Source organism: Leptopilina boulardi, unplaced genomic scaffold (genome assembly GCF_019393585.1).
Source record: "Leptopilina boulardi isolate dan_hultmark-lab unplaced genomic scaffold, ZJU_Lbou_2.1 LbouV2_214, whole genome shotgun sequence".
Lineage (NCBI taxonomy): Eukaryota > Metazoa > Arthropoda > Insecta > Hymenoptera > Figitidae > Leptopilina > Leptopilina boulardi.
Window position 1 is genome coordinate 315,630 of NW_026137768.1, and position 26,220 is coordinate 341,849.

General features: G+C 29.5%; 2 protein-coding genes across 3 annotated transcripts in view; one reads left to right on the plus strand and one right to left on the minus strand.

Annotated features, from left to right (window-relative positions):
- LOC127279132 (uncharacterized) overlaps positions 1 to 26,220 on the plus strand; it is a 326,137-nt gene that overhangs the window by 117,262 nt on the left and 182,655 nt on the right. The gene's annotated exons all lie outside the window — the stretch shown is intronic.
- On the minus strand, positions 7,696 to 24,558 carry LOC127279138 (uncharacterized). The gene is made up of 4 exons (XM_051301308.1): positions 24,464 to 24,558; positions 12,670 to 13,014; positions 12,427 to 12,583; positions 7,696 to 8,087 (listed from the first exon to the last, which is right to left on the minus strand). Exons 1-4 carry the CDS (start codon positions 24,510 to 24,512, stop codon positions 7,967 to 7,969), a joined length of 672 nt encoding a protein of 223 aa, XP_051157265.1. The 5' UTR covers positions 24,513 to 24,558; the 3' UTR covers positions 7,696 to 7,966.

A 26,220-nucleotide genomic window follows, 5' to 3' on the forward strand; every position in this document is an offset into this window, starting at 1 on the left:
AACTTTCGGAAAAAGATAAAAGCGTTTATATCGATGATGCTTTTGAATTCAATCAACATACAGACTCTACTTTAAATAAAACCGATGAGTCTAGTGACACAATCATCGCTGTACAATCTAACACTATTTCAGATCTAACTAAATATATAGAACAAACGTCCGCCGCTGTAAATAGTATTGCTAGTTTTGGAAAATCCGATGCAAACATTTCACCCCAAATTACTGAAAAAATGGATTCAGAAGCAACTTTACAGCATGATAGGCCTTCACAAATGAAAAGATTTGAGTATAAGGACAAAAAAGTACAAAATCCTATGACTATAACCTCCTGCAAACCCTTATTCAAGATTCTGGGAAAACTATGACTAGCACCCAAAAAACTCAAATAAAACAATTAAACGTCTAAGGAAAACCTCCATTTAGTAAATATATACAGCTACGCACAAATAAAAGGCAACTTATGCCCGAATTAATTAAACCAGCAGGCAGACTAAATAAATTAATTAATTAGGTGTTAGGAATCAGTTGGTTAACTAACTGGTACAAATATTTATAATTTACAATTTTTATATGTTGTAGATTTTCAACTATGATATTGAATCTGTATTAACAGAAAGTTTTTGTTTAGTTTTTTTTTGTTGGTTTTTTTTTTTAATCTAATACTCATTAATCCAACTGTTTGTTTTCATTGTTTTCGCTTTTGCTCCCTGGAATCAAAGGAAACTTAATAAATATACATAAATGAGAATCAAATTTTTTTTTTTGCCCGACACTGATTAAACAGGCTGATTCTAAGTTGAGTTACATATATGAGATGGATATAATACTTGTTTTTATTTATTTTTTCTTTCATATATTATTATGGGCTTTTATTCCCTGATCTAATTCTATTAAAACATAAGTATTCATTATAAGTAAATAAACACTCTGGGATCCTAATACCTTTCCATAATTAAATCAATGACTATGATCAATATTGAAATCAAATTTTGCCCGACACTGATTAAGCAGGCTGACTCTAAATTGATCCAATTACGATTTATATGGTGGAAAATAGGAGTATGATATAGATTTGTATTATGTATGTATATGAGTGTGTTAATGTCTATCAATAAGGTGGGAGTTTGTCTGAATTGGAGAAAAAGAAGGAAGGAAAGAATATGCGGAAGAACAACTTAAAATTAATCGACTGGAATGCAAGAAGCATTCTATCTAAAAAATTGGAACTTGAAATGCTTGCTCATCAATTTCAACCCGATATAATATGTCTAACTGAAACATGGTTGAAGTCTACTCAGAGACTGGACTTACATAATTTTCATGTTCACAGGAAGGACAGGGACCAGGGAAGAGGAGGTGGAGTTGCCATCTTAGTTGACACAAACCTAGTGACATCTCCACTTGTACCCGAACTAACATTGGAAGAGATTAACGATCTCTATCCCTCTGACTATCTTGGTTTGACTGTACATACGTCGATTGTTGCGATAGAGATCATGGTAGTTTACGCCCCTCATAATTCAAATCCGGAAGTGGAGACCTGGCAAAACTTATAAGCCCAACTGATTCAGCTAGACTTAGATTAGTGTGTGGAGATTTTAATGCCCACTCTCCTCTCTGGAGTTCTGCTCAGACAAATAACAGAGGAAATAAGTTTTCTTTAGCCATGGAAGAAGGTAATCTCATTCCATTGAATGATCATGACGATACTTACATCCCACGACTGGGAGAAGCTGGAAGTAATTTAGATCTTGTCTTGTGCTCTCCATCTCTTGTACCTGCTGCTACTTATAACATAGGACAAGATTCTTTTAGATCAGACCATATCCCAGTAATAATCGAAATATTTACTAAACCAACTACGAATACTTCCAAATCACATAGATTAAATATAAAAAATGTCAATTGGGTGGACTTTCAAGAAAAGGTTAACATGCTAACAAATTCAATTGATTCTGCGACGAATGCCCAAACACCGGAAAAGCTTTACCGAGAAGTAATGGATGGAGTATATAGAACCTTGTTAGAATGTGGTGCTTATCACTCAGGTCAAATAAAAGGGAAAAGGAAAACTCAACCCTTATGGTGGAACAAAAGGTGTATTGACTTACTAGTGTCAAGAAGAAATGCATTACAGAACTATCTTAAAAATCAAACTGTAGATGAACTTAGAAAATTTTAATGTCTCAGCAATAAAGTTAAAAGGAAATTAAAACAAATTAAAACGAAATCTTATCGGGAACTCTGTGAGAGTTTAGATTTTTCAGAAAATCTAACCAAAACTTGGCGCACAGTCAAGTCAATAGTTTCAAGAGCTCAACCTCCAGATCCGGGACTGTTTACAGATAAAAATTTGCCGCAACATGTCTCTCTTCAGATGAATCTAGTTAGAGAAGATATTTCACCTGCTTCTTTTGAGCAACTTATGAATATGGATGAACAGCATCCTTTAAACGCTCCTTTTTCTTTTAACGAATTTAATACTGCCTTGAATTCTTCAAACGTTAAATCGGCCCCTGGCCTAGATTTTATAACTTATGACATAATTAAAAAATTCCCTACAACACTTAAAAAAAAGTTACTTGAAGTCTACAATGATATGTTCATGTCTGGAATGTACCCCGAAGAATGGAGAGACATGCTAGTAAAGTTTCTCCCAAAGGGGAGCGGTGGGTTTCGACCTATCTCTTTAACCTCATGTATCTCAAAATTATTTGAAAGAATGGCTCAGAGAAGACTAGAATACCTGTCTGAGGTTGAGGATTGGCTACCAACCTTCCAGTTTGGTTTTAGAAGAGGTAGATCCTCTACTGATGCTGTTGCTTCTTTCGTTACGGATATATACAGTGCTATAGGTCAAAAAGGTCACCTCGCAGCCATAGCCCTTGATATAAAGGGAGCATTTAATGCTATTAAGCCTATCAAGATATTGGAGGAACTTGTCCACCTTAACGCTCCTGGTCGTCTGGTTAATTTTGTCAGATTTCTTATACTCAAGCGATACTTACATTTCAATCTAAATAGGAACGAAGCTAAAACTTGTGGCATGGGTGTTCCTCAGGGCGGAGTTCTTTCACTACTCCTTTTTAGTCTGGCCCTGAGAAACATTAAAAATTGTTTACCTCAAAACGTCCTGATCATCATGTATGCTGATGACATATTATTATATGTTAAGAGGAAAGATTTAAGTGATTCTAAAACTCTTTTGGAGGAAGCGTTTCGCTGTATTGAAACTTGGCTCCAGGATTACGGATTGGAAATCTCAATCCCTAAAACACAATTTGCGATTTTTACCAGACAATGGTTGGAATTAAATGGACAAAAGTTACAATCAGCTCAAGAATTTAAGTATCTTGGGATCTTATTAGATCCAAAATTATTGTGGCACGCACATATTAAGTCGGTCGTTGTCAAATGCAGTAGAGCCTTAAATGTTATAAAATTTCTTGCAGGTACAACTTGGGGGATTCCTTCCTCAGTTCTTTTAACTGTATGTAAAAGTTTGTTTGATTCTGGGTTGAATTGGGGTCTCCTTTTCATTTTGAAAGCCAGTAATTCCCATTTAATTAAATTGGACCGCGTTATGTACTCTGCCATCCGAATCGCATTAGGTTTCATGAAAACAACCCCTATAATGATCCTTTTATCCGAATCAGGTCTGACTCATCCTGACTTAAGAAGAGCTCAATTAGCTCACTCATACATGGTCCGCATCGCCCAATGGTCGGACAACCCTGTAAACATAAAGTTGAAAGAAATTAAAGTTGCATTAGAATATTCTGGAAATTTAAATACGGATAAACTGGGGTTGATATCTGCCTATAATTCTTCCTTAGGTCTCATGGAAATGACTAACTCAACGATATTACCATCGTATTATGATCTCACTTGGAATCAAATAAACTATAAACTTGGGAGATATAATTATCTATACTGACGCTTCATTTGAACCCAGATCAGATAAAGGCTCCATATCTTTTTACATCCCCCAACTAGACATTAAATATGGATCTAGAATAGCTGGACTGCATTCCATTTACTCGCTTGAAATTATGGCAATCAAATCTGCAATAGAATATGCTATCAGACGGGAAATAAGAAATATCTTGATAGTCTCTGACTCTCTGGGGGCTTTGCAGGAGCTAAGGAAATGCATCCTGGGAAATTTCAAGGCCACTCCTCTAATCCAGAAGATTCATATCCTTCTCGATAGTTATATCAATTTGAATTTGGGAGAAATAAAGTTCTTGTGGGTTCCTTCGCATGAAGATATATTAGGTAATGAAGTCGCTGATAATCTTGCCAAGACAGCCTTACAATTTCAAGTATGCAAAAATGTTAATGTCGAACCGCGAGACCTGCAAAAAATAATTAAAAAGGATCACCACGATTGGAGCTCTTTGTGCTGGCCCTATGGTCTTATAGGAAATTCTACAAACTTATATTACCAAATGATTAATATTAAATCTAAAAGACCCCGGTTTGAGGGGATTAATTTGAATCGAAGATCAATTAACAGGATCAGCCGTCTTAGATCAGGTCATATTCTGTGTTCCGAACATTTAGTTAGGTTCTCTTGGAATAGAACGCTCGATTGTTTATGTGGCCGCGCTGAAAAAAGTATGGAACATCTCCTTACTAATTGTCCACTCCTTGCCTCTGGTAGATCTAGATTCTTGAGATTTCTGTATAACAAATACCCACAAGTCGAAAGTCCTCTAGAAGCATTAAACCAACTTGCATTTAGCAATCAATTTGCAAACCTCATTGAAATTGATAAATTTTTCAGGCAGGCAGATATTATCATATAATTTACTCCGGTTGCACTTTTGTATATATGCATATGGCTGTATTCGTATTGTTTTAATTAAAGTTCAAAATTTTGATGTATGCAACTGACTCTAAGTTTCTATTATATATGACAAGGTTTTCTATGCTCTCAATTTTCCATACAAATTTTTAAATGATGCAATGTATATGCGCTGTTTACATGCAAATAATTTATGGTGATGTTCAATTTAATTTATTTCATAATATTACTTTCCATTTTGAACATATACACCTTTAAACGATCCAATTATAACCTAATATCCATATATTTCCGAATTACAAACACAAACTGAACACAATATAACCAAAATAAGGGACTAAGCATGAACTAAGCAGAGAAGGAAGAAACTATATTTATAATCCCGGACAAGAATTTATTCATATGCAATAGCAAATGCAACTCGTCGGGTTAGTGGAAAGCTATGCCATTTCAGAAAATATTTGAAAAACATGCCATTCCGCGTGAAGATTGGAAAAGATGCCTATTCGTGAAAGCCGTGTGAAATATGCCATCTCGGATGATATTTGAAAAACATGCCATTTCGGCGAAGAGTTTTTTTTCTCCTATTTTAAGTTGGTAATACTGACTCGAAATAAATAATAGGCCTATTTTCATTAATTAAATCGTCAATTTCTATTTCTGACAGACAGTATTTTGTTTCGATTAAATTTTAATATAGAAGCTAACCGACATAGTAAAAACCCAAAAAGGATATACGTGAAGAGATCAAAATAAAAAAAATAATAATATAGAAGCTAATATTTCATATAAAATGCACTATATTGTATGTGCAAACCAAATAGAAAAATAATTACAAGAAATCTAATTTTAAAATAGTAGTCAAAGAAAATATGTAGAGTAAAATACGAACTTTTGTCATTTTTAGATATTTGACTAATTTGAAAAAAGTGCTTTCATTATTAAATTTTTTAATAAGAATAGCAGAAATCAGAGAAAAAGTTTTTTAGAGATGCCTATTATTTATTTCGAGTCAGTATTACCAACTTAAAATAGGAGAAAAAAACTCTTCGCCGAAATGGCATGTTTTTCAAATATCATCCGAGATGGCATGTTTCACACGGCTTTCATGAATAGGCATCTTTTCCAATCTTCACGCGGAATGGCATGTTTTTCAAATATTTTCTGAAATGGCATAGTTTTCCACTAACCCGACGAACTGTGATTCACCCTTAACGTGATACATCTACATAGAAATGGCTACTTAACCTACGAGGACAACAGGCCAATAACCAAAACCAACCAACGAAGGTATCGCATCAGGTAACGCTTTTAATATCGCCTCAGGTAACAGTATCGCCTCAGGTAACGCTTTTGGTATCGCCTTAGGTAACGCATAGGGTAAAAGGTACAGTGACCGACACCCAGACAGTGAACGACACCTGCTATTAAAAACGATATTAACTATAAAAATAATAATATTTAATTAAATATCACTAGTAAATTAATTAATATACGATATTTAAAAACTTATACAGTTTATACAAAATTTTATATGTTTATATTTTCCTCAATATTTAATACTTTCAAGAAAACTAACCTCAAAAAATTTGCTTTATTGATTACAAATTTTATAAATATGAAAAAATTGTTAAATAATTATATTTTAAAAGCAACTTTTTTTGTACATTAAGTCTGAATAATAAAATTTATGATAAAACTAATAAATATCATGTTACTTAAATAGAAGTTTAAATATTTTTTATTTTATTAAAGGGTGTCGTTCACTGTTTTCATACCATACATTTTTAAATTAATATTATAAACTCTTATCAAGGTGTTTTTTAATTTTAAACTTGTGTACTATAAATTTTAACCCAAATTTTTTATTTAAAATTTATTTTATAACTAAATCTTTAATAAATTACAATAAAATGTCATTTAAAGTTGAAAGTATGGCCAGGGTGTCGGTCACTGTACCCCTTACCCTATCTTTCCTTCGCACACCATGGAATGTAACATAAGAATGTCTCTCTCTACCCAATTTGTATATTTACTATTTTCATAAAAGGATCCGCCAGTTAATTAATTAGAACGTTAAATAATAAATTTAATTTGAGTAAGAATTAAATTTAGAAATGGAAGAATTAGTAAATAAATATCTTATTTATTTAATTCAAATTTTGATTTATTTCAATTAAAAAAATTCTTAGATTTTATGCAAATAAATTATGTATTTGGATCAAATAAAATAATAATTCCCTCAATTAAAGAGGTTTTAGTTTTAATTAAAACAATTACTTATGATAAATAATTGAATATTTGATTCAAGAAAATTTTTATTTTTTTCAAGAAAAATATTTTATTCATGCAAATAAATATTTATTTGAATCAAAAAACATGCAGTATTGAATAAAATAATTTTCCTCATTGATTCAAATAATTATTTATTAGCTTTGAATATTCCTTTTATTTGATTTGAATACTTCGTATTTGATACAAATTATTATTTATTTGGCACGATAAAATAAAATACTTAGGTTTAGTAAACGTGTATTTGGTTCAAATACATATTTATTGGATAAATAGACAAGTAAATTATGTATTTGGATCAAATACTTTTTATTTGATCTAAACAAATTTTTTTTCAGTATAGTCAACTCAAAATTTTAAGAGTAGTAAACTCAACTAACGTTTATCAGTTAATAGTAAAAGCAAATATTTTCTTTAATTGCGTAATAACTGCTTTTTGAGTAGTAAACTATTTATTGATTTCTGTGATTTTACAGGCTTTAATATAATTGATGTTGTAGAATTGACAAGTCCTCTGTAATTCAAACTACTACTTTAAGTAGTAGATTTTACTATTTTAATTAATTCGATGAGCTTGAAGAACATTACTGATGTAGAATTTACAAATAGTTTCTTATCTCTTTGAAATCCTAAAGGTTAAGATAAAGGCTCCCACATGAACCAAAACGTCTGACAATTTTTTAAAAAGAAATAGGTTTCTTTATTACTGCTTTTGTTATTACAAATTGTTTTTTTCTATTTCATAACAAAATTAATCTCTAAACTAATAGAAAAAGTAATAGCATTTTTAACATTTTGTGCCTTAAATAAAAATTTAGTTTGAAGGAATATTTGTTGATGTAATTTTTTTACATTTCAAAAAGTTTAATTTCTAACTTTTAGTAAATCCTTCATTCGCGAAGTCAGTTCCAAAAACGTGTTTTTCTGTTCATCCTCACACATTTGAATTGCATATGATGAGCAGTCTAACAAATCATCCCATATCCTTAAAAAAAGAAAATATTTTATAAATTATATGTAATGGGCTTTTTCACTAAAACATTTACAAAAATTCTCATGTAAAAGGATTGCATTCAAGTAAAAAGAATACAAATATAGTTTTTTATTAATATAGTATATCAATATTCCCGGTAAGAAGCGAGGAATAGAGAAAAATTGAAAGTTTGCAGACGTAGAGCAGAAGTTAAGAATTTTTAATTTTTCTGAATAGGCGATTTTACGTTTTTACCCAATTCCTCACTGAACATCAAAATATCAGAAAAATGAATTCTTTTCTATTCCCAGTAGAGGTAAGTCAATAGAAAAGAATTCAGACTTCTTATTCTTCTTAATGCGCAAAGTTTAATATTTTCAAATTTTTGGTAGCGAATAGAGAAAAATTAAATTTTTGGAGAGTAAAATTTAAATATCTATTCCTTTCAATCGACAGTATCAAAATTTCTGAAGCGCATTGAAAGGAATAAGAAATTTTGAGAGTGAAGTGGATATGTCTATTCCTTTTAATTGATTGTGTCAAGGAGGAATTTAGAGGAATCAGGAGCGTATTTAGAGGAATAGAAAATTTGTAGATTAAATGAGGTATCTTTATGCCTTGCAATTGACTGCGTCAGGTTTTTAAGAGCATATTCAGAGGAATAGGAAATTTAGGGTATAAATTCAGTATTTCTATGCCTCGCAATCGCCTGAGTCAAGTTTTTAGGACCGTATTCAGAGGAATGGGAATTTTGTAATATGAATTAAATATTTCTATTTCTTGCAATCGACTGCGTCAGATTTCTAAAAGTGTATTGAAAGGAATGAAAAAACTGGCGAGTATATTAATAATTCCTAATCATTTCAATTTTTTTTTAAATATTATAAGAAGCGAAAGAAAATGAATATAAATTTTAAGATTTTAAAAGAATATAAGTAATAATTAATTACTAACTAATTTAACTAGTTGATCATTTTCAATTCTTCTGAATGGGTGAATTTACGTTTTTACTCAATTCCTCATTCAACATCAAAATATATAAAAAATAAATTCTTTTCTATTCACAGTAGAGATAACTCAATACAAAAGAATTCAGGCTTCTTATTTTTCTTAATGCGCGAAGTTTCTTATTTTCAAACTTTTGGAAGCGAATAGAAAAAAATTTAATGTTTGGAGAGTAAATTTTAAATGTCGCATTTTGGACCGCATTCAGAAGAATAGAAAATGTGGAGAATAAATGAGGCATTTCTATGTTTTACAATTGACAGCGTCAGGTTGTTAAGAATAATATGTATATAATTTAGAGTATAAATTTTGGCCAAGTCAATTAAGAAGAATAGATTTTTCTACTTTTTTTTGCTTCATCGAGGAATTGAATAAAAACGTAAATGCTCCCATTCAAAAGAATTGGAACTCTGAGTTCTTTTCAATTATTCGCCTCTTACCGGGAAATTATTTTTATACTTGAATATTCTGTAAAATAGAATTTTAATAATATTAGTCAATATATGAGACCTGAACTATTTATTTATATTATATGGAAATATTTCCATAAGCTTAAGAAAATTCTGGTAAAAAATTGAGTGCTGATTAAGTATTAGCATTGAATAAATTACATTAGTTTGTTAAAAAAATTTGCTATATCAACATTGTTACTTAATTTATTTTCGAAAAAATTGGAATGTATGCAGAATTCACTTGATTGAAATTTAAGTTCATGACCATGTCATTCTAAATTAAAATGTCGAAGTCAATAAACTTCACATTAAAATTAGGTATTAAAATTCAAATACAATTTTTGTGTTGTAAAGATGAAAAAATGTTATAATTTTTATTTATTAACACAATTAATCATTTAAAACTATTTAAATTGACAAAATTATTAATTAATATCATTAATGTTCATAAAAATATATATACGATAATATACTCTTTGTAATAATGAACATCTGAAAAGCTGTTTGATGACTTAACAAAATAATATATGTATCTGTTTAATGTGTTCATTATAAGAGACATTTTCTCAAAAAATTTTATAACCTCCCCTGGTCGAGCGCGTTAAGGCGCTCCCAGTGCGGTTGAGAGATGTGATGGTCGAGGGTTCGAGTCTCAGAGTCAACTCGTCGGAAAATCCAAGATTGAGAGATGAATAATCATTTTTTCTATTTTTTTCTATTCCCAGTACATATTAAGTCAATAGAAAAGAATTCAGACTTCTTATTCTTCTTAATGCGCAAAGTTTAATATTTTCAAATTTTTGGTACACTGAAAGAAAATTCATACTACTAAGTATTAAACTCATATTAGAGTTTAATATAAATGTTACAATTTAGGGAAAAAGTGCACCTATACTGATTACTATTACAGTTTTTATGAAAATATATAATAAATTTAAGAGTAACTATTATTTTAAGAAATAAGAATTAGTATATTTATTTTAAAAATTAGTATTTTCTTTATGAATTCACAGAATACGAAATATTATAATAAATAATTTCACAAAATAGTAAGAAAAATAACATATATCCGTATACTTATTTCACATTTTGTAAAACTTTATATTAAAAGTCACGGATTTTCCCGAGAGACTACGAATTTAACCGAAGTTCTGTCTGTTTGCGGCTTCGTGTCCTACTCGAACTTCTACGACTTGATCCGATTTTCGAAAGTGTTGTTAACCAGCAGAACGTACCTATCAACTGTCAACACACGTGTTTCAAATGTTTATAGTGTTTTAAATTCTTTTTAATTTAAATTTATTTTCAATTTATAAAAAATGTTTTATTAAAGTTATTTAATAATAATAAATTTATTATTAATTATTAAATTTATTATTATTTTTATTAATTTTTATTTTTTGATGTCATCTTTACAATTATTTAATTTTTATAACAATCATAATTTTTAATCTGAAAAAAAAGAAAAATCTATATAAACAATTAATAATAAAAATGAACCCAGCGTAACCTCTATAAAATTACACCATTGGCACTAGTAAACTATTTTTTATTATTAAGTTATTATAAGTAAACTTCTTTCTCACAAGTGGTAAAAATATTCAGTAGTTAGTATATAAGAAAACGATATATGCCGACCCCCAGCGAAATTTATCGTTATGCGTATAGAATTGTAAGTGTAGGTTTCGTTGCGATCGTGTAATGTCTATGTATAAGCGAAATGAACGTGCGTGTTCATTAGTATGTGTATTAACCTGTATCGTAAGTGTGAATGTGTTGTTCCTAGTCTCACTCCTCTTCCTCCCGAGAATTAACGGAAACGTCCGACAGTTTCCGCTTTTTTTCCCTTTTCTTCCGACATTCTGAATTTTTCGTATAAAGTTTTACAAATATTAGAACGCTACATTCCATATAATGCAACAACTCTATGAGAATTTAATATAATATTTTCAAATATTGGTAATCTTTTTACGTTCTTTCTACAATAATTATTAATATTTGAAAAAAGATTTTAAGTTGGAACTTTAATATAAAGTATATTGAATTTTAATAAAAAGTACACTTTTCCCTAAATTCTAAAAGAATATATTAAAATGTAATACGCATTTTGTTATTTTTTCCTATGAAATTTCTTTCAGTGTAGCGAATAGAGAAAAATTAAATGTTTGGAGAGTAAATTTTAAATATCTATTCCTTTCAATCGACAGTATCAAAATTTCTGAAGCGCATTGAAAGGAATAAGAAATTTGGAGAGTGAAGTGAATATGTCTATTCCTTTTAATTGACTGTGTCATGACATCAGGAGCGTATTTAGAGGAATAGAAAATTTGTAGATTAAATGAGGTATCTTTATGCCTTGCAATTGACTGCGTCAGGTTACATGTATAATTTAGAGTATAAATTTTGGCCAAGTCAATTAAGAAGAATAGATTTTTCTACTTTTTTTTGCTTCATCGAGGAATTGAATAAAAACGTAAAATCACCCATTCAAAGGAATTCAGATTCTGAATTCTTTTCGATTCTTCGCTTCTTACCGGGTTAGTAAAAATTAATTAAGTTAATTATTATAAACCCCTAAAAAACCGAAAATACTTATGGTAATTTATTATAGCGTAAATGCCCCAATATGGATCTAGTTACCAATTATTTGCTTTTAAAAAATATAAAATATAATTGTTAGAAATATAAATATTATTTAGAAATTAATCTTGATTTAAAATTTTCTGTATGAAACTGTAGTAAAAATGAAAATTATGAATTTAGACAACTAGAGTACTCTCGGTAATTGGTGCACTTACACTAATGTTTATTTTTATTTAAAATTTTTTTATCTTTCTGTAATACCAAAAAAATCCTCGACATGAGAAAAAATGCAATTATTTTAAAAAACTTACTTTCGTCCTTTTGGAGAATATTTCAATCCTAAATTAGCAAATTCTCCACTATTTTCTAATTCTTCAGGTGAAATATTCCCTGATTTAAGTACATTATTTACACACTCTATTTTGCGATCCCAATCAATACAAGTGCTAAGACTCCTTTGAAACAGTGCTACAAAAAATGAGTTTCTAGATTTAATAATTACTTAATTATGATTAATTAATGTATAAATTATTTAATTAATTTATAAAACTTACAAAGTCGAGTGAAAGCACATAATTTTTTTATACTTTGACGAATTAAAATTTCGATATCTTCGTCTAATATAGAAATATTTCCTTTAAGACATTTTTTTATAATTTTCAATTCACTTTGAAGTATACTTGTAATATTTATACTGTCCATACAATTGTCGTTAGTCTCAAAAGCATCCTCAATCGATAATTCATTTGTATTTTCATCAAAAAAAAAATTTTCTATGTCGTTATGAATTACATTTAATTCATTTAAATCTACAACATTATTTTTACATTTTTCTTTTATATCAGTTACTGTTAAATTGTAATAACTATCTAATTGAGCCTCTATATATGATATACAACCTGTAAAAATTTTATTTCCATTAATTCGGCATTATAAAGTTGTGCTTATATAATTAATGATAATAATTATTTGCAAATATTTTTAAATTAAATCTTAATTTTTTTAAATTGCATTTTATTAGGGCAAAACATTTTTTTCTATTGAAATAATTTTTTTTTGTTCATGTCACGTCACCGCGAGGTATTAAATATTAATAATAAAAAAAATTGCATGTTTTAATGTTAATTAATTTAATAATTGACAATTAATTAATAAGGTGAACAATAATTATATGATCTTTTAAAATTAAAATAAAAGCTAATTAAGAGCATTTGAACCTTCGTGACGTCACAAATCATGGCGCATGACACGCAAACTTCTCAGGTATGTGAAAAGCACAATTTTGAATATTTTTTAAAAAAACCTTTTGGAAAATGTTCAGAATAACATAGACTCTGTCTGTTATGTGCGGAAAATTCAAAATTTTGCGTTTAAAACGTTTTTTAAACAATGCCTACATATAAGCAATTCGTGTATTTTTCCTTACTTGTGACAACCAACTTAAACATTGTTTAAAAAACGTTTTATACGCAAAATTTTGAATTTTTCGCACATAACAGACATAGTCTATGTTTCTCTGAACATTTTCCAAAAGGTTTTTTTAAAAAATATTCAAAATTGTGTTTTTCACATACCTGAGAAGTTTGCGTGTCATGCGCCATGATTTGTGACTTAAACATTGTTTAAAAAACGTTTTAAACGCAAAATTTTGAATTTTCCGCACATAACAGACAGAGTCTATGTTATTCTGAACATTTTCCAAAAGGTTTTTTTAAAAAATATTCAAAATTGTGCTTTTCACATACCTGAGAAGTTTGCGTGTCATGCGCCATGATTTGTGACGTCACGAAGGTTCAAATGCTCTTAAGGGGTTAGTACCAAATCTTTTTTCAAAAAAATCGATTTTCTAAAAACTGCATATTCTTGTAGTAGATATTATGTAGAAATGCTATAGAAACTATTATTTTGGTTGGAAACTTCGGTAACATAACGAAAAACGGATACAATGTAAAAGTCTCGCGCTCATGGAGCGTACTTTTCGCGAGTATAATCTATGCTTTTATAAATATGAGGCATTTCATATGAGAATACGGGGTCATGTCTCAGATTTTTCTCAAAATTCGGTAAATTGTAGTGATAGTGGTGCTAAATAAGTGTAAAAATTTTAAATTTTTAATATTTTTCGAGATATTTACAATAACAAATTTGAGCAATATTTTTTTAATATACTTATAACTTTTTTCCTACTAAAAATAGAGAAAAATGTTGTGAATGTTTTTTCGGCAGAAGACCTTAAACTTTTAGAAAAAAATTATTTTTTAAAAAAATATTAATTTTTAAACACTTTGTTTAAAAAATAAAATTTGTTTGTAACTTTTAAACATGTTCTCCCTCATTTAGAAGCGCGAAAAAAATCATGAATATTGTTTGTCATAATTAATCGATGGTTTTGAGATGGCATTATTTTTTGTTTTCGAGATATTAATTAATTAACTAACAAAAGTTAATAAAAAATGAAATATTTTACGAACAAATAAAATTAGAGTAATTTTAAAAACACCATTAGAATGCTTATCAAAATTCGCATCCAACGAGCGCTATATGAACTATTTCTAATAAACGGGTGTTAAATTAATAATAATTATTAAATTTATTTAAATAATTAATAACATTTGAAGAAATGAAGATAAATCGTCAATTCTCTTTTTATTTGGAAGATCATCTAATTCTGTGTCAAAAAAAGAATATTAAGTATTACCAAGAATCAAAAATTAATTATAAAATGTTATTTAGAAAAAGACTGAAAAATACAATGCCGAGTAGGTAGGCAGCCCCCTCCAACTTGTGTCGTAGGGTGCTGAAACCTCAATTTTCAATAATCATCTGTTAATAATTTAGATTTGTTAAAAATGTTATTTACACTGGTTTTATTTAATACAGAATTAGATGATCTTCCAAATAAAAAAAGAATTGACGATTTATCTTCATTTCTTCAAATGTTATTAATTACACTGGGTTACAAAAAAATGGTGAAGTCGTGTTGATTTAAAATTTTTTGTGTTTATTGAAACTTTAGGTGTCACTGAACAAGAATATACCAAAAAAAAATTTTTTCATTCGGTCAGTTCCGTAAAAAACGAGATTAAAGTGTCAAAAAATTGTTTTTTTTAACACTTTTTGAAGCGTTGTAAAATGAAAACGCAACATGATAAAAATATTTACAAGGGCTTGAATGAAACATTAAACCTTCAACTTTGAGTCCTAAAACTGAAAAGTGAATGATAATTCCGGAGAAAATTTATTTGACATGAAATAACTATCTCGAATAGTCAAAATAAATGGGATAGAGAGCACTTGTTAAAAATCGATTTCCAAAACCGAATTTTTTGGAACTTGTTACTTGGAAGTTTTCAACTTTTCAATTGACATTTCGAAAGTTGAATTTAAAAAATTGAAAATGGCGGATTAAAGATAGCGTTCAAAATTTCAAAAAATTTCAAAAAAGTCCATTTTTGAAACTTTTGAACGCTATTTTCAATCCACCATTTTCAATGTTTTAAATTCAACTTTCGAAACGTCAATTGAAAAGTTAAAAACTTCCAAGTAATAAGTTCCAAAAAAATTCGGTTTTGGAAATCTATTTTTAACAAGTGCTCTCTATCCCACCTATTTTGACTATTTGGGATAGTTATTTCATATCAAATAAATTTTCTCCGCAATTATCACTTTTCAGTTTTGGGACTCAAAGTTGAAGGTCTAAGCTTTCATTCAAGCCCTTGTGGAGATTTTTATCATGTTGCGTTTTTATTTTACAACGCTTCAAAAAGTGTTAAAAAACAATTTTTTGACACTTTAATCTCGTTTTTTACGGAACTGACCGAATGAAAAAAATTTTTTTTGGTATACTCTTGTTCAGTGACACCTAAACTTTCAATAAACACAAAAAATTTTAAATAAACACGACTTGACCATTTTTTTGTAACCCAGTGTTATTTAAATAAATTTTATTAATTATTATTAATTTAACACCCGTTTATTAGAAATAGTTCATATAGGGCTCGTTGGATGCGGATTTTGATAAGCATTCTAATGGTTTTTTTAAAATTACTCTAATTTTATTTGTTCGTAAAATATTTCATTTTTGCTTCCTCGTGGAGGAAGCTATGTAGTCCTTTCGTTTATAAACTTTTTAAAAATGGTGAAAACAAATTTTCCTCTATATAGAAACATGTTATATGAGATCCTGATCAATTGTCCGGATGTATGTATGTGTGTGTGTATGTGTGTGTGTGTGTGTGTGTGTGTGTGTATGTGTGTGTGGATAGTTTTTGTGAACACGATATCTTTAACAGGTTTTAATGGATTTGGGTAAAATTTGGTAGGCTTATTTAACACATTAATCTCTCAAAAATGACGAGAGGATTTTTAAAAATACCCCAAAAAAAAAATTTTATCGTCTTTTTTCCAAAAATTTTTTTTTAATTGAAAAAATTTTTAAATCGAAAAATTTAAGGTAATATATAATATAATCGTCTTCTTTATGTCAAGATGAATCGATTGATATATATAAAGTATAGATTTGATTGAAATTTAAAGAATTAATGAAAGTTAAAAAATCAAAAATTCTCATTTTAGCTAAAAAATGATGTGTTTATTTAAATTCATGTTTATATATGAAATAATTTTATTCCCTGCATTGAAACGAATTGGTTGGTATATATAAAGTATAGATTTGATTTAAAATTTGAGAATTAATAAAAATTGAAAAATCGAAAATTCATATTTTAGCTAAAAAATTTTGTGTTTTTTTAAAATTCAAGTTGATGAATAAAATAATTGTATTCCTTGCATTAAAACGAATCGATTCGTATATATAAAGTTTATGTTACACTCAAAATTAATTAAAATTTTCTTTATTTTTCAAAAAATTTAATTAATTTAAAACATTTTTAACTCGAAATTTTTTAAATCAATCAATTGAATTGGACAAATTCATTGCTTCCTTCACGAGGAAGCGAATTTTTTGCTTCACAAAATGAGGAAGCATAATGTTTATGAAATAAACATAAAGGACCCCCTCCTTGTTTATTAACTTTTGTTAGTTAATTAATTAATATCTCGAAAACAAAAAATAATGCCATCTCAAAAACCATCGATTTATTATGACTTAAACAATATTCATGATTTTTTTCGCGCTTCTAAATGAGGGAGAACATGTTTAAAAGTTATAAACAAATTTTATTTTTTAAACAAAATGTTTAAAAATTAATATTTTTTTAAAAAAATAATTTTTTTCTAAAAGTTTAAGGTCTTCTGCCGAAAAAACATTCACAACATTTTTCTCTATTTTTAGTAGGAAAAAAGTTATAAGTAAATTAAAAAAATATTGCTCAAATTTGTTATTGGAAATATCTCGAAAAATATTAAAAATTTAAAATTTTTACACTTATTTAGCACCACTATCACTACAATTTACCGAATTTTGAGAAAAATCTGAGACATGACCCCGTATTCTCATATGAAATGCCTCTATATACATACCTATATAAATATAAATATATATCAAATTACACATATTATGAGGCAAAATTCCTGAAATGTCGGAACAAATAATTAAAAGTTCTCGAATTTAATCCATACTTTTCTAAAATGTTGTCATCGTTGGTGAAAGTCTAAAAATCAATTATTATTGAATTCGATAAAATAGTTTTTGAATTACGTTTTTAATTTTTGACTTTTGAAAAAAAAATTTTTCAATGTACAATATTTATAAGTAGAATGCATAAAAGTTAACATATGTATATATAATGATTTTTAAAGCTTTTTTGACGGGCTACACGATGGTGATAAAATTTTTTTTTTTAAATAAAATTTGACCTTGAATTTCAAGGTCAAAATTTTAATTTACGTATATCTCCCCACGTGAAAAGGTTCCCGGAATTTTTGCAGAGTGACTCTGGGAGTAGTTCCCAGAATATTCTGAGAACATTCCCGGAATTTTTTTGGTTTTTTCCCAGAATTCATGGAATTTTCGTTTCAATCAAATAATTGATACTCCGGGATGACTCCAACGTACATCCAGATATCCAGGAGTCAATTGGACAACTTCTTCAGGAAAGTTTAGCTGTAATCAAACCATCAATACTCCAGGATGACTCAAACGTTCATCATGATGACTAGGAATCAATTGGAACACTTCTCCAGAGAATTTTAGCTGTTATCAAACAATCGATACTCCAGGATGACTCCAACGTACATCATGATGACTAGGAGTCAATTGGACAACTTCTTCAGGGAATTTTCGTTTTAACCAAATAATCGAGTTTCTATGACAACTCCAACGTACATCCAGATACCCAGGTGTCAATTGGGCAACTTCTCCAGGGAATTTTAACTGTAATCAAATAATCGATACTCCAGGATGACTCCAACGTACATCATGATGACTAGGAGTCAATTGGACAACTTCTTCAGGGAATTTTCGTTTTAACCAAATAATCGAGTTTCTATGACAACTCCAACGTACATCCAGATACCCAGGTGTCAATTGGGCAACTTCTCCAGGGAATTTTAACTGTAATCAAATAATCGATACTCCAGGATGACTCCAACGTACATCATGATGACTAGGAGTCAATTGGACAACTTCTTCAGGGAATTTTCGTTTCAACCAAATAATCGAGTTTCTATGACAACTCCAACGTACATCCAGATACCCAGATGTCAATTAGGCAACTTCTCCAGGGAATTTTAGCTCTAATCAAACAATCGATAGTCCAGGATCACTCCAAAGTACATCATAATGACTAGGAGTCAGTTGGACAACTTCTTCAGGGAATTTTAGCTGTAATCAAACAATCGATACTCCAGGATGACTCCAACGAACATCATGATGACTAGGAGTCAATTGGACAACTTCTCCAAAGAATTTTAGCTGTAATAAAACAATCGATACTCCAGGATGACTCCAACGAACATCATGATGACTAGGAGTCAATTGGACAACTTCTCCAAAGAATTTTAGCTGTAATTAAACAATCGATACTCCAGGATGACTCCAACGAACATCATGATGACTAGGAGTCAATTGGACAACTTCTCCAAAGAATTTTAGCTGTAATTAAACAATCGATACTCCAGGATGACTCCAAAGTACATCATGATGACTAGGAGTCAATTGGACAACTTCTTCAGGGAATTTTCGTTTTAACCAAATAATCGAGTTTCTATGACAACTCCAACGTACATCCAGATACCCAGGTGTCAATTGGGCAACTTCTCCAGGGAATTTTAACTGTAATCAAATAATCGATACTCTAGGATGACTCCAACGTACATCATAATGACTAGGAGTCAATTGGACAACTTCTTCAGGGAATTTTCGTTTTAACCAAATAATCAATACTCCAGGATGACTCTAACGTACATCATAATTACTAGGAGTCAATTGGGCAACTTCTTCAGGGAATTTTAGCTGTAATAAAACAATCGATACTCCAGGATGACTCCAACGTACATCATGATGACTAGGAGTCATTTGGACTACTTCTTCAGGGAATTTTCATTTTAACCAAATAATCAATACTCCAGGATGACTCTAACGTACATCATAATGACTAGGAGTCAATTGGGCAACTTTTTCAGGGAATTTTAGCTGTAATAAAACAATCGATACTCCAGGATGACTCCAACGTACATCATGATGACTAGGAGTCATTTGGACAACTTCTTCAGGGAATTTTCATTTTAACCAAATAATCAATACTCCAGGATGACTCTAACGTACATCATAATGACTAGGAGTCAATTGGGCAACTTCTTCAGGAAATTTTAGCTGTAATATAACAATCGATACTCCAGGATGACTCCAACGTACATCATGATGACTAGGAATCAATTAGACAACTTCTTAAGGGAATTTTCGTTTCAAACTGATTCTCAATAATTAAAAGAATTATAAACTTGGATTTAATATTTATGATTTTTTAATATTAGGTATCAAATTGAGACCAAAAATTGCATCAAATCTTTGCAACGTTTTGATGCACATAAGTTATATCAAAAAGAGATCGTTTTGTGTATCATTTTTAGAAATGCTACACGAAACGGTCTCATTTTTTGATGCAAAAAATTTAATCAATTTATATCAATCATGGCCGAATTGAATCGACTCAAAATTAAAGGAATTTTTTTCAGATATTTTGGTAATAGTACAATTGCGGAGACCATTTCACTATTTAATTTGAAAATGAAAATAACAGAAAATCAAAGACAATTTGCAATTCGATAATTAAAAAGTGACAGCTTATAAACATAACCTAAAATGCATGAGAAAAAATTTGTCGATAAAATCAATATAGCCAAGCTTTTTAGAAGGTAGATGGCAGTTTTGCTTTTTATAAAAACGATTCAGAAAAAATTTAAAAAAAGAAAATAGATGAGTGCTGCCATCTACCTTCTAAAAAGCTCGGCTATATTGATTTTATCGACAAATTTTTTCTCATGCATTTTAGGTTATATGTTTATAAGCTGTCACTTTTTAATTATCGAATTGCACATTGTCTTTGATTTTCTGTTATTTTCATTTTCAAATTAAATAGTGAAATGGTCTCCGCAATTGTACTATTACCAAAATATCTGAAAAAAATTCCTTTAATTTTGAGTCGATTCAATTCGGCCATGATTGATATAAATTGATTAAATTTTTTGCATCAAAAAATGAGACCGTTTCGTGTAGCATTTCTAAAAATGATACACAAAACGATCTCTTTTTGATATAACTTATGTGCATCAAAACGTTGCAAAGATTTGATGCAATTTTTGGTCTCAATTTGATACTTTTAGGAAAACTGTGTTTATATTTTAGGGATTTATTACTATCATATCGGACAACAATTTACCAAAGTATGAAGCCAATCCCAGAACATTGACTTTTTGGGCTAGGGCGATTGAAAAAGAATCTCTCATATAAGAGATGTACATGACATGATATATTTTTTTGGGGGGGTTTCATAGACAAGCTCACATGTGCTCAGAAGAGTACTTGATGTTTTAAGCGCCCCTAACTTCATAAAAAATGTATTTTCAATGTATAATCTAACAGGATTGTGCAATTTTAAACACAGAAAAAGAAAAATAACCTATACATTAAAGCCTCATTAATATTATTTATGATATAATTAAAAGTTAATGAATAATTGTTGCGATTAAGTCGGGGCTTCATCTAACCCTTTTAAATTACGACACTGTCCACGTCGAATTTTTCTTAACTTGACTACTAAATATTGAAAAAAAGAGGTCATATATTGTTAAAGAGACTTCTATTAAATAAGAAATTTAGTCTTCTTCTCGTTTTTTCCCCACTTTAGTAGTCAATTTACTAAAAATACATATGAGTTTAACAAAAAGTGATACTTAAATTTTCTCCGTGTAAAATTCTCTGAAGAAGTTGACCAATACACTCCTGGGTATCCGGATGTACGTTGGAGTTGTCTTAAAAACTCGATTATTTGGTTGAAACGAAAATTCCCTGAAAAAGTTGTCCAATTGACTCCTAGTCATCATGATGTACGTTGGAGTCATCCTGGAGTATCGATTATTTGATTACAGTTAAAATACCCTGGAGAAGTTGCCCAATTGACACCTGGGTATCTGGATGTACGTTGGAGTTGTCATAGAAACTCGATTATTTGGTTAAAACGAAAATTCCCTGAAGAAGTTGTCCAATTGACTCCTAGTCATCATGATGTACGTTGGAGTCATCCTGGAGTATCGATTGTTTGATTACAGCTAAAATTCCCTGAAGAAGTTGTCCAACTGACTCCTAGTCATTATAATGTACGTTGGAGTCATCCTGGAGTATCGATTATTTGATTACAGTTAAAATTCCCTGGAGAAGTTGCCCAATTGACACCTGGGTATCTGGATGTACGTTGGAGTTGTCATAGAAACTCGATTATTTGGTTAAAACGAAAATTCCCTGAAGAAGTTGTCCAATTGACTCCTAGTCATCATGATGTACGTTGGAGTCATCCTGGAGTATCGATTGTTTGATTACACCTAAAATTCCCTGAAGAAGTTGTCCAACTGACTCCTAGTCATTATAATGTACTTTGGAGTGATCCTGGACTATCGATTGTTTGATTACAGTTAAAATTCCCTGGAGAAGTTGCCCAATTGACACCTGGGTATCTGGATGTACGTTGGAGTTGTCATAGAAACTCGATTATTTGGTTAAAACGAAAATTCCCTGAAGAAGTTGTCCAATTGACTCCTAGTCATCATGATGTACGTTGGAGTCATCCTGGAGTATCGATTATTTGATTACAGTTAAAATTCCCTGGAGAAGTTGCCCAATTGACACCTGGGTATCTGGATGTACGTTGGAGTTGTCATAGAAACTCGATTATTTGGTTAAAACGAAAATTCCCTGAAGAAGTTGTCCAATTGACTCCTAGTCATCATGATGTACGTTGGAGTCATCCTGGAGTATCGATTGTTTGATTACAGCTAAAATTCCCTGAAGAAGTTGTCCAACTGACTCCTAGTCATTATAATGTACTTTGGAGTGATCCTGGACTATCGATTGTTTGATTACAGTTAAAATTCCCTGGAGAAGTTGCCCAATTGACACCTGGGTATCTGGATGTACGTTGGAGTTGTCATAGAAACTCGATTATTTGGTTAAAACGAAAATTCCCTGAAGAAATTGTCCAATTGACTCCTAGTCATCATGATGTACGTTGGAGTCATCCTGGAGTATCGATTGTTTGATTACAGCTAAAATTCCCTGGAGAAGTGTTCCAATTGATTCCTAGTCATCATGATGTACGTTGGAGTCATCCTGGAGTATCGATTATTTGATTACAGTTAAAATTCCCTGGAGAAGTTGTCGAATTGACTCCTGGATATCTGGATGTACGTTGGAGTCATCCCGGAGTATCAATTATTTGATTGAAACGAAAATTCCATGAATTCTGGGAAAAAACCAAAAAAATTCCGGGAATGTTCTCAGAATGTTCTGGGAACTACTCCCAGAGTCACTCTGCAAAAATTCCGGGAACCTTTTCACGTGGGTCAAAATCGGATTTTTTTTATTTTTATTAACTATCTCAATGGAAAGCTTGACTAATTTCCTACAAAACATGTAATTTTTCGAATGGGATCTTTTAAAGTTTTTGAGATAGTAATTAATTAATTAATTAATTAATTAATTAATATCTCAAAAACTTAAAAAAATTCTATTCTGAAAATTACATGTTTTGTAGGAAATTAGTCAAGCTTTCCATTGAGATAGTTAATAAAAATAAAAAATATCCGATTTTGAGATCATTATATATATGCATGTGTTAACTTTTATGCATTCTACTTATAAATAATGTACAAAGAAAAAATTTTTTATTTTAAAAGTCAAAAATTAAAAACGTTGTAATTCAAAAACTATTTTATCGAATTCAATAATAATATTGATTTTTAGACTTTCACCAACAATGACAACATTTTAGAAAAGTATGCATTAAATTCGAAAATTTTTAATTTTTTGTTCGGACATTTCAGGAATTTTGCCTCATATATGTATATAAATATGTATATAAATATGTATATAAAAGCATATATACATGTATATAATGTATCCTGTCGTGTAAGGGGTATTTTCTTGAAAAAGGACATGTTTTCGTAAATCCGCTTTTTCTCAAAACAACGTTTTTGACCTGGCGGACATCATAAGGGAAAAACTATTGCACCGATTACGCTCAAATTTTTATGGCTTATTCTACACATATACCGCTATCGTCGGAACTAGAATCATAATTTTTCATTAATATTTAACCATTTTTTTAATCAATTTTAGTTGAAAAAACAATGTGAAAAATGAAAAAAGTACGCCATTTTGATTTTTTCCATCAAAAATAGTTGATTGTAGTTCCGACGATAGCGACAAGCTTACTTTTCAAGAAAATATCAAAAATTTTATTTTTCGATAACCTGAATTAGAGATATCGTGTCCGCCAATCACAAGTAGGGGTATTTTCAGGCGACTATGACACCAAGATAATCCATAATAAATAAGGAATAAAAATTTTTTTAAATAGTTTAAAACCCCTTCTTTTAAGTATAAAAAGTTTGAAGTCAATAAAATAAACTTTGTAATAAAAATAAAATATTTAAGAAAAGTCAGTGAGATGTGGTACTAACCCCTTAACAATTAAACAAACAAAATAATAGTCAGTTAACAATAATTATAATTATAAAGTCAAACAATCAATTTGTTAAAATAATATAGGTATTAATTAACTATTTAAATATTTGTTAAACAAATTGTAATAAATTAATAAACCATTTAAATTGTTATTTAACAAAACATGAAATTATAACATTAATAGTAATAATAATAATAAATTAATTTACCCAGAAACACAGCAGCAAAACTTGTGAATTTAAAAATAATGTTCGACATAATTGTAGATACTTTGCAGTTCAACTGTAACAAAATTAATATCGAGATTTCTTTTTATAATTGAATTTTCCCTATTTTTTGTCTTTCTTATCCAATATGGCGTGTTTCAAGTTTGATCATTTGAATTAAATTTCAATAGGTGCAATTATTTAACTATTTTTTAACTAAATAAACTTTACATATTTGTAATATATTGTGAAATAGGGTATTAAAAAATGTTCTTAACTCTTTTTTTAATATATGTATTTAGGACGATGAATCTATCTAATATTGACATAATCTAGTTCAACAAATGATGTACAAGATATTGATAAATATAAATGTAAATTTTTTCGTCACAATGACTTATTCAAGACAAATTGTCAATGACAAATTCTTATGGAATTTGAAGGCTTACTGAGCCTTGAAAAAGAAATTATGAAAACATATAAGAATATTTCAGAATGAACTGAAAAGAAACTAAGAAAAAATGGTTTTTATAATATTAATAAATGCAAAAAATATTTATTTATTTATTAATTTATTTACACAATAAACGGACAACGGAAAAAATTAAGCCCTTTTGCACAAAAGTACTAAATACCCTCATAACAAAAGGATATCCATAACAATGGTCGATATCTTGGAATAGTCCCCAGGATATCTTGGGATATCCAAACCGCCGGTCTGTGGGACATCAACAGGACATCCGTAGGATATCCCTAAGACATCCACAAAATATCTATAGGATATTATATCGCAGGATGTCCGTGGGATATTCTTAGGATATTCACGGGATATTTAATTTCTCAACATATATTTTTAAAGGTTAAAATTGTTAAGCTAATATAATGAATAATAATATAATATAATAATATATAATATAATAATAATATAATACAAACAAAAATCTTATGAGCTTCTAATTTATTTTAAATGAAGATTTGAAACACATTTTTCAAAGTTTTTAAATAAACTCATGCACTTAATGTATAATTAATATTAATAGTTATTTGTTATTTGGGGGGAAGAATTTATATTTTATTTAAAGACAATTCATTTTCTGACAATATTAAGCATATGAATAAAGGAATGAATCACGAATGAGACAAAAATTAGTTAATAATTTTTCAAATTAAACAACTTTCTCGAAAAACAAGTTGCATTTTATTTTATTTATATAAAATTTAATTCACAGAATATTCTCACTCGTAGTCTCATAATGACTTTAAAAACAGTATCCTGAGAATATCTTCTTGACATTTAGAAGATATACTGAGAATATCCTGAAAATATCTGTGGGATATCCTGACGATATCTATGGGATATCCTGATGATATCTGTGGGATATCCTGAAGATATCTATGGGATATCCTGACGATATCTACGGGATATCTGGAGGACATTTATGAAAGTCTATAGAGATATCCAGAAGATATCCTGTGGATATCCTCAGATATCCATGGGATATCCAAAGGATATCCAAACCGCCGATTTTTTGGATATCCTTAAGAGATCCTTTTGATATCCATAGGACATCCCTAGGATATCTGCGGGATATTATCAATATATCCGCAAGATATCTTGTGTTATTAGGGTATAATAATTATAATAATCTTAGAAATAATTCTAGGCAACTGTCAGGCATCGATTATTCTGAAACTTTGCTTTGCATACAAGTAGTTTATTGAGAAATATTTGACAAGTGGATTTTTATATCGGTCCAAAA